This window comes from Lepidochelys kempii, chromosome 4, assembly GCF_965140285.1.
Source record: "Lepidochelys kempii isolate rLepKem1 chromosome 4, rLepKem1.hap1, whole genome shotgun sequence".
Classification (NCBI taxonomy): Eukaryota; Metazoa; Chordata; order Testudines; family Cheloniidae; genus Lepidochelys; species Lepidochelys kempii.
Window position 1 is genome coordinate 90,547,204 of NC_136383.1, and position 12,318 is coordinate 90,559,521.

A 12,318-nucleotide genomic window follows, 5' to 3' on the forward strand; every position below is an offset into this window, starting at 1 on the left:
ATCTTTAGCATGAAGCATATTTTAATTACATTATATTCACACTCATCAGTATACTTTCATAAAATCATATAGAGTGCAACGTCACAGCAACCATGGGTTTTTCTGCTTCCTGGTTAATGCTTAGGGTGGTAGGTTTTGGGTGGATTTGGGGAGGGGGGACGTGGGTGTGCAGGCTTGAAAGCAACAGCTCAGGCATATTCAGGCCCATCCCTCCCTCCCTCGGTACTTACTTTTTCATTTACAGCTTTGCTGCTGCTGCTACTAGTGAACACACTATTTATTGAAGGGCCTGGGGAAGAGCACAAGAGTGAGGTCTGGTCACAGCACTGCATGAAAGTTATATTATTCTAGTTCATGAAAGAAGTGCAACAAACCAACAGAAAAACAGTGGAAGTGGCTATGCTGTCAAATGAACAAAGGAAACACTGGGGAAAGTATTTTTTTCCCCTTTAATCCTTTCTAGATATAGCAATTTTAAATTTTACTGGTAACGACAGTAGATAAAAATAAGTTCAGACAAATTTAGATGACTTTTTTTCAGCTCTTATCTTTTCCATGGTATCTTTAATTGACTGTTTTATAAAGGATACTTTCCTACCTTACAGGTTGCTATTAGGATTAATGAATGGCTGGTAAAGCACTTAGTATGTTTCATTCAAGAATCTCAAAGTTTAAAGCATGGTTTGGTTGCTGTCCTCCTTTTTAGTACAGAGATCTTTATTTTTATTTATTTATACATAAAATCTGGTTTGTTTTTTGTTAACTAAGCTTGTACAATAAAAACATAGCCCTTGTAAAAATAGTGATTAAGAAAAGGGTATGCTTGGAAATATGCACTTACCCGTATAGAAATCAGCAGGTTCAGATGACATTCATCCTATAGTATTAAAAAAATAGCTAATGATCTTACTAAACCACTCTTTGAAGTGTCACTGAGAACTCTGGAAGATTGAAAGAAAACTATACATGGTATTCATTTTAGAAGCATTCAACATGGAATGAAGGAACAAACTCACTTACTTGGGACCCACATACCCCTAAAGGAAGAGGACAGCAGATCAGTCCTCAGACCTAGGTATCATTCCAGCAGATGTGATCACAGATGTGAGACAATTTGTGTAAAACAGAGATTCAATCAATAGCATACTGATAGCTCGGTGCACAGTGATTCCTTCCAAGTACAAAGGCAATAGATCTCATGAGACATCTAGATAAACTTTAGTGAGTACTGAAGAGGACCTAATGTCATTCCACATTGGTGTCATTCATGTAGGGAGGTGTATGAGAGAAGGCCTTGAAATTAAATGTAAATGGGGGGAGGGGAAAGAGAAGGTTCAGGACCTCTGTGGGTAGCTGTCTCCAAAATGCTTCCAGTTGCACAAGTTGGGACAGCTATCTAGGGAGAACATCAAATTCTCAATGCTTTGATGAGAAGATGGTTAAAAAGGAGAAGGGATTTACGTGTGTGTGTGTGTGTGTGTGTGTGTGTGAGATGCAGATGGGAAACGCTTCACCTTAATCAAAAGTGAAACAAGACTGCTAGCACAGAAAACTGACAAGGTTTTGTAGGTTTATTTAAAGTAGTTCAAGTTGCAGTGGGGGAGGTTTAGATTGGATATTAGGAAAAACATTTTCACTAAGAGGGTGGTGAAACACTGGAATGCGTTACCTAGGGAGGTGGTAGAATCTCCTTCCTTAGAGGTTTTTAAGGTCAGGCTTGACAAAGCCCTGGCTGGAATGATTTAACTGGGAATTGGTCCTGCTTCGAGCAGGGGGTTGGACTAGATGACCTTCAGGGGTCCCTTCCAACCCTGATATTCTATGATTCTATGAAGAGTTTGGAGAAAACCAACAGCTGCAGAAGAGGCCTAGCAGATATTTTTGCCCAACTTGAACTATATCAGTATTATAAAACGTATCACTGAATCCAGTAAATGTGAAGACACCTGAGCTGAATGAGGGAAAAGGTTAGGTCTCCAAAATAAATTTTTGGAAAATACTCCCTTTGTCTCTGCTTTTATTCCACTATAGTACTTCTAATCTAACTGATCAATAAATTGAGGTGCTTTTTCAAAGTAAATTATTCAGTCATACACACAGTATTGTAGTAGCTGTGGTGGTCCAAGGATATTAGAGAGACAAGGTGGGTGAGGTAATCTCTTTTATTCAACGAACTTCTATTGGTCCAGTAAAAGATATTACTTCATCTGATTTTTTCTCTCAGTCATACTTTATTTCATTCATGTATTTACCTGGCTGGTTCTCTCAGCCATGACCACTATCATGATTTATTCCTGAGACTGGTTACGTAGCAGTTTCAGCCAAGTATTATTTGAATTTGACTTTGGCAATTAAGTTGTCCACAAATAACTGTGCTCTTAATGACCTCTACGATGGCACTGTGAACAATGATTCTACAGGCATTCATACAGATCCTCTTGCACCCCTATATGGCCAATGAAGAATTGAGTTTTAACTTTTCTGTACTGTATCCACCAATACCTGGGTTGTCTCAGGTATTCTGAGTTTCTCTGGTGCCTCTATTTTCACAGCATATGATTGTGGCTGAGCTGGAAGTAATCACTCTTGGTGGCTTCCACCAGCTGTTATCAGTTCTTAGCTTCAACTGAGGTGTTTTCCCATCTCACTGTACTGTTAGTTTCTTTTGCCTTTCTTTCAATTGTATTCACAAGCCTTGTGTTTACTTAGGCTTGAGTAGTGGGAAATCCTTTTTTTCATTGTTCATTTACATTTGTATTAGAACAGATCAATAATCAGAACCCATTCTCTCTCCACTGTTAGGTTTGGAAGTGGGAAGCTGGTAGCTAAAAAGTTGTTAGGAATGCAGTAACTGATTCCACTCCCACTGCTACAATTCCTAGCCAACGAGTCACGGGCACCATGCCACTGAATCAGATGCAGTCTTCCTCTGATGAAACATTTTTTTTTAGATAAGTTGACAAACTAACTTTGCTACCATAGCTGCTTTTGGTATTTTTGAAAAAAACAGGACAGCAACACAGTTGGAAGCTTTGTAGTGAAAATTGTTCTCTATAAGGTCTGCTTAGACAAGAACTGAATGAGAAAATGCTTGATCTATATACCATATTGCTGTATATCTAGATGCTTCCCCCAAAGCAACCAATAGAGACACTGGAGACGGGGGGAGGGCTGGTATAGTACCAGGCTTCAGGCTTGCCCAGCCCAAGTCTCCTAAAGGCCTGAGTGGACCCTTCTCCAAGCCCTGGCAATGAGAACAGTGATGACAGTGGGATCTTGACTCTCAGACTCTCAGTACTGGGAAACCTGAGAGTCAACTTCAGCATCCAACGATGACCTGGAGTACCCAGAAAACTAGATCACACAGTGCCAGGAGAGAGTCCTCTGTGGTCTTGTTTGGGACCTATGTCTGGAGTACAGTACTGGAGGCAGCATGGGCGACTTCCTGGCTGCCAGTAATATTCAGTGCAAGGGATCCTGACCTGGCCCCAGGGAAGGTGGCAATACTGAGCTTGAGGCAGGTGGAGCTATGGATAAGTGATCAGTGCCAACAATCTAGAAGGTTGCATTGGTGAAGCGCAAGGGTCCTCACCCTGGACCAAAGACAGTGGCATACTGACAGACATAACAACACTCTGTCTGTGGTGTAAGCCTCTGGCATAGTCTGTACTAACTTGGGCTGCTGACCTGCAGTGATCAGAGAAGCCTGATCTTTTACCACTGTAGAAGTAACTAGGTCTTAATAGTAACTGAGTGGACACCAGAGTCAACAGCCCAGGTCTCTCTGAGCGAGTTGATACTGGGGAGTGGTAAGCCGAAGTGCGTGTTCTACTTTTACTATCTGAAGGAACCACTATAGGAAGAATCCCACATCCCAAGCTTTAAGGAGCCAGATGCAGACTTTTGCTTGTGCTTCTGAGGCTGGGGCTCCAATTCCCTGGACCTCACAGGCAAGTCTTGGAGACTGGGGATCCTCTGTGACCTCTTTCAGCTGACATATCTGGTGAAGCATTTAAGAAAAGTTTCGTGGAAGAGCCTCCCTTAGATGACTGAGGTGGCCTTGAAGACAGTCATACTCTTGAAGCCACAACAGAACACCTACCTCTAACGCGGCCCTCACCCGAACACTTGAGGCAGCAGGGATGAGCGTCACTATCAACTAAAGGCTTCCTGCTACTTGCACAAGGTTTGATCCCTGGGGACTTTGGCTTATATGTCCCTGGTAGTGGGAAGGGTCCAGACACCCACCATGCTGGCAAGTCCCCAAAACAAGGTCTAAATCAAAACAAAAAACTTAAAATTATAAACAAAAAGTCCAGCTAACTTTTAGCACCATCCATCTTGAGCACTAATCTACTCTCACTGCTTACTTTCCTCTCTAATACTCTCTTGAATCCCCTGAAATTCAATTTATTTTCCTTCCACACCACTGAAATTGTTTTTATCAAGGACACCAGTGATCTCCCTCATATGAAGGCTTCTCATCTATTCTCACTCTGCCACTTCTAACAGCTGACCTCTCCATACTCCATGATGCTGTTCTCTCTTATCTCTCTCCCGTCATCCTTTAGTATTTCTAGTGATTCCTAGGCTCTCCCTTCTTCCACTTTAGCATCCCTCAGGATTCTGCCCTTGGTTGTCTTTTTCTCCCCCTTTACATTTTATCTAAGTAATCTCATGCACTCCCAGAGCTTCAATCACATCTCTATGCCGATGATTCAAATACAGGTTTCCTTTCCAGACTCCATCCCCAAGTCAAGCTCAGTTTACCACAAACTGAAATTTTCTGCCTGAATCTTTGTCCCTCACTATAAAAATACACTACCCTCCCATCATCTTATTTTGCAAACTACACACTCCCCTCCTCCTCCAAACCAATCCAGGTAGTTGCCAAATCCTGCTGAGTCTTCTACATCTCTAAGAGTTTTTTCCTCTCCATCCCTACTACTAAAACCTTTGTTTATGCATTGCCCTCAATTACTGCAACAGCCTTATTTGCCTCTCCTCTTTCCTTATCAATCAATTTAAAATACTGCCACTAACATCATTTTCTTCCTTAGCTGCTCTAACCATATTAACATGAGGCTCCCTTAGAGTCCTTTCACTGACATTCTCTTGCCTTCCATATCAGGTTCAAGCTACTTTCCCCCTCTTCAAGGTCCTGAGCTCTGTCCTTTCCTATAGCTCTTACTCCTCCCCCCACCATTTCATTTAGCCTAACCCTCTCAATGTTTATTCCATCTATTTCCTTCCACTCATTTTCTTCTATACTCCCCTTCTGCTCAGAACTGAATCCCTTTGTGAACTGAAACTCTTCTTCTTACATTAAACCTGCCAAATGAGAATTCAAGCCTTGCTTGCCCAGTAAAGCTTGATCTACCTTGAAGACTGTATTGGTATAACTTTCAGTTAGAGACGATTTACCAGAAATTATACCAGTAAGCCCCCGCCTGGCTACAGTTATACTGGTATAGCTTATTCCTGTCCCTGTACAGTAATAGGCTATACCAGAATAAGGCACCTTTATATCCGTATAACTGCATCCACAGTAAGGGAGCTATACCGCTTTAACTGTCAACTATACTGGCATAATTAATGCTGTACATTTATATTTAGCAAGCTGTAAGTCACTGCATACACTGTTGATACTGAATAAATAGATTGTCCACAAAGAGGCTCCATTAAGAGCAGCATGAGCATTAACTGTCTGAACTCTTGCTTGAAGACAGAAGTCTTATCCACTGGGGGCATAGAGGAGATCTCACTTTATTAGATGCATCTGCAGTTCTATTTTAGACTATTATTCCAGACCTACCCTTTTCCAGTAATGCAGCCGGACAAGGATTCTCTGCGCTCAGGTAAGCGGGTGGAAGGGACAAGGTGTCATTGCTCTCCCTGTCATGCATTTGTTCATTATGAACAGTACTGGAGTTTTGAGTTTGAGGGTAGGTTTGCTCCAGAATACAAACAGCCATCAGTACGCATACACCATAACCTGGCCACATTCTGAACACTCACCTATTTGCCCTAGGTTTTTGATAACTACCAGCTAGGTTTCCCTGATAATTTGATTTACGTACAAGGTCTCTCTGATCAATCTCTTTAAAGTCATGGAGCTTGACAAGCAATATGGTGTATCATTGTAGTCACTTACATATGAAAGGGTTTTTTGCCTTAAATTAAGCTATACACAGTGAATCCAGATATTATGAAGACAGTATCCACAGCATCATAGAAATGCAGGACTGGAAGGGACTTTGATAGGTCACCTACTTCCATCCTATGCATGGAAGAAGGACAAAGTATTATCTAGACTATCCCTGACAGGAGTTTGTATATATTTGTAAAATAAATGCTTGTAATAAATAATTGCTCCCCCAAGCCTATTTGGGAAGTAGCATGAAGATACTGTTGCTACAGAGGACCAAGGCTCAAGTTAGCGAGTAAATACAAGCAGTAGCCTACATTCTTAAACTGTAGAAAACAAGCCCACCCTTGGTTATTAGTTCAAATATATCTGAGGCATTGCTTCTCTGGAACAAGTTTCATCACTTTTAAAATAAGTTTGAAAAGTGGTGAGGCTTGGGAACCATACCTTAAAAAGCTGCTAAAGATCCAGTCAAGGAAGAATAGAGCTCTCAAATCTGCCTCAACCTTAGTCATTATTTTTATCTGCATTTTTTTGGTCACTAACTCAAAAACAGATTTGCAACTGCACTTCAATAGTAAAAGCAGTTCTAGACCAACACCTTGTGTGGCAAGTTCAGATGAGCGAATATTTGAAATATGAGCCACAGAAAAATCTGAAGTCAGTTTCTGAAACCAACACAAATACCGTTTATTTGTGGGATATCATTTTACATTAACTCCAGCAAAACCTAAAAACCAATCAGCTGAACTCAGGTAAGGTGGCATAACAGTTCTTTAGTCAGGTTGTGAATCACAGGACTTTAGCACACCTCATATAAGATGCAAATACCTAAGACATAAAAGCATTCACAGTTATAGGTTAACTGCTGTTCCTGTAACAGCAATATCAGTAAAAACTATTTTGTGATAACACAAAATCAACCCACATTTTGGTCTCATTTACAGATAACCTACAGTTTAGTTGGTGGATAGATTCTATACACTTATACAACAATATGAAAGGAGAAAGTATAAGGCTTATAAGAGGTATTTTAGCAGTTATAATTAAAATGAGGGGCACAAGCTAACTTTTAAAGCTGTCTGTATAAACTTCAAAGAGTATTTAACAATTGGTTAGGCTTGTGACCAAGGGCCAACAGAAATCTGGAAAAATCCTAGCAAAATTGAGGTATACTTCTACCCCTCCAAAAACAAGGCTGCAGAACATTAAGTCAGTACCCCATGCCAGGTCTCACTAATTGATTGCACTAGGCACATCTTGTGATGAAATAATGAAACAATGAGTATGTGATGTAACAGGAAACTACAGTTCTCTATAAAAAGAAGTCAAAAACTTAATGATTAAAGGGTTAAAATACACTACATGCATTCATTCCAAATTTGTACTGTAGTTTAAAAAACATTAAAATAGGTTGTTTAGACTGAAAACTGGAGCTGCCACTTTCTTGAATAGACTTCCTTAAAGAAAGAAAAGGGTAGGTTGATCTAGACTAGGCAATAAAGGTAATACATAGGATTAAATGGAGCAAGTTCCCATCTGTTAGTATTAGATTGTTTTAGTCTATTTGGCGATAGAAGGAATCATATGTGTAAATCTGATATTGTTAAGTTTTCCTGTAATTAATATTATCCTTAAAATCTATTAAATAAGGAACTCTCACAAAGCCCATCATCTACCAATCTTAAGTATTTATAGGGTGCCAAGCACTGTAGCATCTGGGTACTAATTTCCTCACTAACCAACTCACTGCCTCATTTCTCTTTAATACCAAACAAAGTTAACACACAAATCATTAAACCGCAACTACACAATTATTTTACATCAGAAAAACATGTACAGAACTTGCAATACTTTGCCATAATGACCTATGTCTCAGATTTAGCTTCAAGGCCAAGAAGTTGGTGAATTTTGTGCATCTTCTCCTGCCAAAAAAGGAATAAACTGAAGTGCCAGTCATTTCATTACATTTAAAGAAAAGTGTACAGAACAAAAAGCAAAGTGAACTGTTTAGGGAGTTCCCACTGTTTAAAAAAAAAAAAAAAAAAAAAAAAAGGTAGTGCTTTTGAGATTTATCACCAAAAGGCATGAAGAATTAAGTCCTCTGTTTACCCACAGACCAAATACAGCTCAAGCAACAGGAGTGCAAGTTTCCATACATTAACTAGTCAACATGGATAGGCTTAGTTCAGTCTTGGGTCCATTCCTTTTTTTGGCCTCTACACTGTAAATGCCAACAAAAGTGAAAATTATCTGCAGCTATGTTAGTGGTTTGATTTAAGAGACTCGTACAGGCAACTGGAAGCAGATGAAAAAGTATGTATTTTCAGTCACTATTAACCTGTTTCACAATAACCAGTTCCTTGGGCCCTGCTCCCCATGGACTGTATGCAAAGCAAATAAGAGCAGTATATTATCAATTTACCCAGCACAAGTATCCATAAAAAGTGCATGTGTGTGTGTGTGTGTGGGGGGGGGGTAATTAAATTTTAGATTCTGTTAAACACAGTAAAATCTGCAAAAAAACATCTGAGTGATCTGAACAGATTTCTGTTGACCCTGATTATGACAGTTATATCTATAATAATGATTACAAGTTTCTTTGGCTTCTGCCTCCATTATTGGAAGCCAGATTATTCATGACATATAAAATTCATTATGCAACAAATCTTGTATTTTAACTGTGCCACTGTGCTAAAAACTTGTCTGGAATTGTAACTAGCCTAACATGTAAGAACACTTATAGTATTTTACCTAGTTTTTTAGCAACCACTATTTAGCCTAATTTTACAAGCTATATTGCTTCCAAGTTTACTTTTTAAAAGAACTAAACCAGTAGCTCCACAGATATTTTCCCTATGGCTATACTCACTGCAATATATACATTTACATTAGAAGTCTTATTAAAACACATGTGTTTTAATAAGAGACTTATTGTAAACATTAAATACCACACACCATTTAATTACTGACTTGTGCAAACTGGCATCAAACATGTAAGTCATGTTATAACGTAACAGCATACAAACAGGCAACAATTATGTATGCTTTGTCCCTATGAAATTTAAGATTTCTGTTTGTTTTTAATCCCATGACAAAACATGGTGGGGGAAGGCAGTATATGTGCATATACTGGATATACATATGTAACTTTTGTCTCAGGTGGCTGAATTAGGGAAAAAACAAGTTTAACACACAAAATGACCACTAATAGCAAAGCAACTATGACTCTGGTCCAGAGCTGCAAGATTAGTATGCTTTTGGTCAACTAGGCTTAATTCTGCACACACTGAAGTAAACAGGAGTTGTATCAGTGACTTTAGTAAGAGCAGAATAGGGCTTTCAGTACAGCTGAAAATTTCACATTCAACGTAAGGTACTTTTTTTGGATCACAATCTAGAAAGGTTTCAAAACTGCTAATACCTTTAAAAATATTTCTGCAGCAAAGTAATGTTACTGCTTTATTCCAAAATATTCAGTGGCTGATTTTGTTAAAATATACCATTTTGGGACCATTTTCACAAATCTTTGGGACCAAAATAAGTTTAATAGCACCAGAAACTATGACAATCTATTTAAAAAAAATTAATACTGATGTTATTTTAGGAAACGGAAGTCAAAGATGACATGACAAAATACAGAACTTAAAACACATCCCAGTCACTCATTTTCCTCAAATAAATGGCTAAAACTTTCCTATACAAATAATCAAATTCATGAAATTAAGAAGTGGCCCTTACTAACGGTATTGTATATTTAAATTTTTAATGCTGGTGTTTAATATGCCCATTGCCTGCAATGGACATTTGGCCAGGAAAATCCAATCCCTTAAGCTTTCACTATTCGATATATTTTTTACTTAAAAACACAAAATTATAGCATGGGAAAGACTAACTAAAGTTACAAACAAAAACTAAACATAGGTTTAACTGTTGGCTGAGAATAATGAGCCTTAATTCCCCAACTAAACACTAATTTTAGATAAAAAGTTTAAATTTTACTTTGTAGCAACATAGTTTGAACAGTCTTGGTACACCAAAAATAAAAGGAATATGCCAAAGGCAATTTACAAAAGTCTAAAACCCATTTTTAAAAGGTACTTTAATTTGTTCACTTGTACCTATATTCAAACTACTGCAGTTTTGACATTAAAAAGCCAGTACTTTCTTCTCCAAGTGGAAATCATCTGTGGCATGTACAACTATTACAATTTTAATAATATTAATAATAAAAAAGACATCAATACTTCTTACTAAACAAAAGTGATGTTTGACATATGCCTGTGAAGAAAATCATAATGCACCTCTCCTTGTCTCAAAAATTGGCATCTTAAACAGTAAAATTAGAACTGCCAACAGTTCCTCCTCATGATAACTATGTTCAAACAGTCTTAATTTTGTTTTCTGAAATGCTACATTTGAGACCAAATGAAAAACAAAAACTAGAAGTTACATGTTCATTGAAGATGACTAGAAATATGCCACAACATTATTTTTACAATACATTTCTCCAGAAATAATCCCTAGGTGAAGCTTTTTTATACACATATACAAAATTTAGACAGCAATATACACATAATCACAGTGAGGATGCTGGCAAGCTCACCAATCTGTAGTGTAAATACAAAATGCAAAGCAGCCTTCAAAGAGAACAATGCTACACAGCAAGCATAGCTGGCCTGTTAAATAGCAAACACCAAAAGTTCCCTGCAAAAGGGATACAGTGCAAGAAAAGCAGCATGCGCTTTGATACAAACAGCAGTTTATGGCTAATGGTTGACAACTGTGGTAACAGTGACTCTTGAGCGGCTGTGCATAGTAAACTCCTATGTCATCTGTTTCCCCTTATACCACTCCACAAATTCATCCAACAACACTGGCCCTGTAGAGAGATTAAATAATTGTATTTTACATAAATCTTGGAAGAGGGGCTGCAGGAGTTGGGGCATATGGAGAAAACCGAAGAAATACTTACATGCTCCATCTTCATCATAATTACTGAGGTCAAGGTTAATTGTTCTGCTGAATTCTAGCACATTACACCATTGGTCCTTGTTGATAACTTTGTATTTTGATTGCTGCTTAAGATAAGAAGTGTAAGTTACTAAAACAACGTTGGGGTTTACAATGTGAAAAAAAATCACTTCAAATTTGCAGGTTTTTAATAGAACTCAAATGCAACAAAGGATAATGACTGAAGCTCTAAACCAATGGAAAGTGTAGTTTTAGGGCTTGGACGCTGCATTTTAAGTGTTATGAATTTACAAAATGACAACTTTGAAAATAAGCACCGAGTCATAATTCAGTCGTCTACTAGTACTATCATCATTCAAATATTAATATTTCAGAGAAAAAACAAGTAAAACATAAATCTGTTTCAAACTGAAACTTTGTTGTGTACCTCTAGGAACTGGTGGAATACTGGAAAAAGAGGCCATGTTTTTCCCAAGAGAAGTCCTAACATACACTTGGCAGTATTTATGTCTAGGCTGCGCTGGTCCTTTTCCTGTTGGAAGGGAAGAAACAAAGTTAAAATGGTATCTCAACATTTCTCATTTGCACCAGTAGTTAAATCACTGTTCACTCTTGGCACATCATGAAAACTACTGCTAAATTGCAGGCAACCTGTATATTAAGCGCTGTATTGTTTTAACATATACAACAAAGTAAGACTTCCCAATGAAAACTTTATGTTTCTTTACAGCAATTGGCCATGCTATAGAAAGACCAGTTACTTTTCATACTAACTGTAGTTCAAGGATCCCTACTGTAGATGAAGCAGCCACTCTTGGGGTACAATTTCAGAACTTTCTGGAAGCAGCAGCCACTTAAAGAGTGAAAATCTGGTCGACACATGGTCTTCTGGGTGGAAATTCAGCCTGCTGTTGCCTTAGCTTTGCTTCATTCACCTCCTTTATACTGCTTAAGAGGATATTGCAGAAACACTTCTTTCAGTGACAAACAAGGTTAACACCTTTCCTGTTATTGCAGTTGCTTAGGTCACCTCTCTTTGATATTTATAATGTTGACAAGTTGGGTAATTCTATGAGTGGTCATTATTGCAAGTTTTCAACATTTTCTGGAAGACCTGGTCTTCGCCTGTACTTCCTCATGGTCCCCATGTCTCAACTGAACACTGACAAATACGTAGCTGGAATAAGTCTGGCTCA

At 38.3% G+C, this 12,318-nt stretch overlaps 1 protein-coding gene across 9 annotated transcripts in view; it reads right to left on the reverse strand.

The window, feature by feature from the left end:
- Positions 1-6,813: 6,813 nt before the first annotated feature.
- The window catches only part of DCUN1D4 (defective in cullin neddylation 1 domain containing 4), a 73,494-nt gene continuing 67,989 nt past the window's right edge, over positions 6,814-12,318 (reverse strand). For all 9 annotated transcript variants that reach the window (XM_073342079.2, XM_073342076.2, XM_073342082.2 and 6 more), the window contains 3 exons: positions 11,550-11,654; positions 11,124-11,226; positions 6,814-11,030 (listed from right to left, as the gene is read on the reverse strand). In XM_073342079.2, the coding sequence (XP_073198180.1) occupies positions 10,975-11,030; positions 11,124-11,226; positions 11,550-11,654 (264 nt within the window). In that variant the 3' untranslated portion in view covers positions 6,814-10,974. The remainder of the gene's footprint in view (positions 11,031-11,123; positions 11,227-11,549; positions 11,655-12,318) is intronic.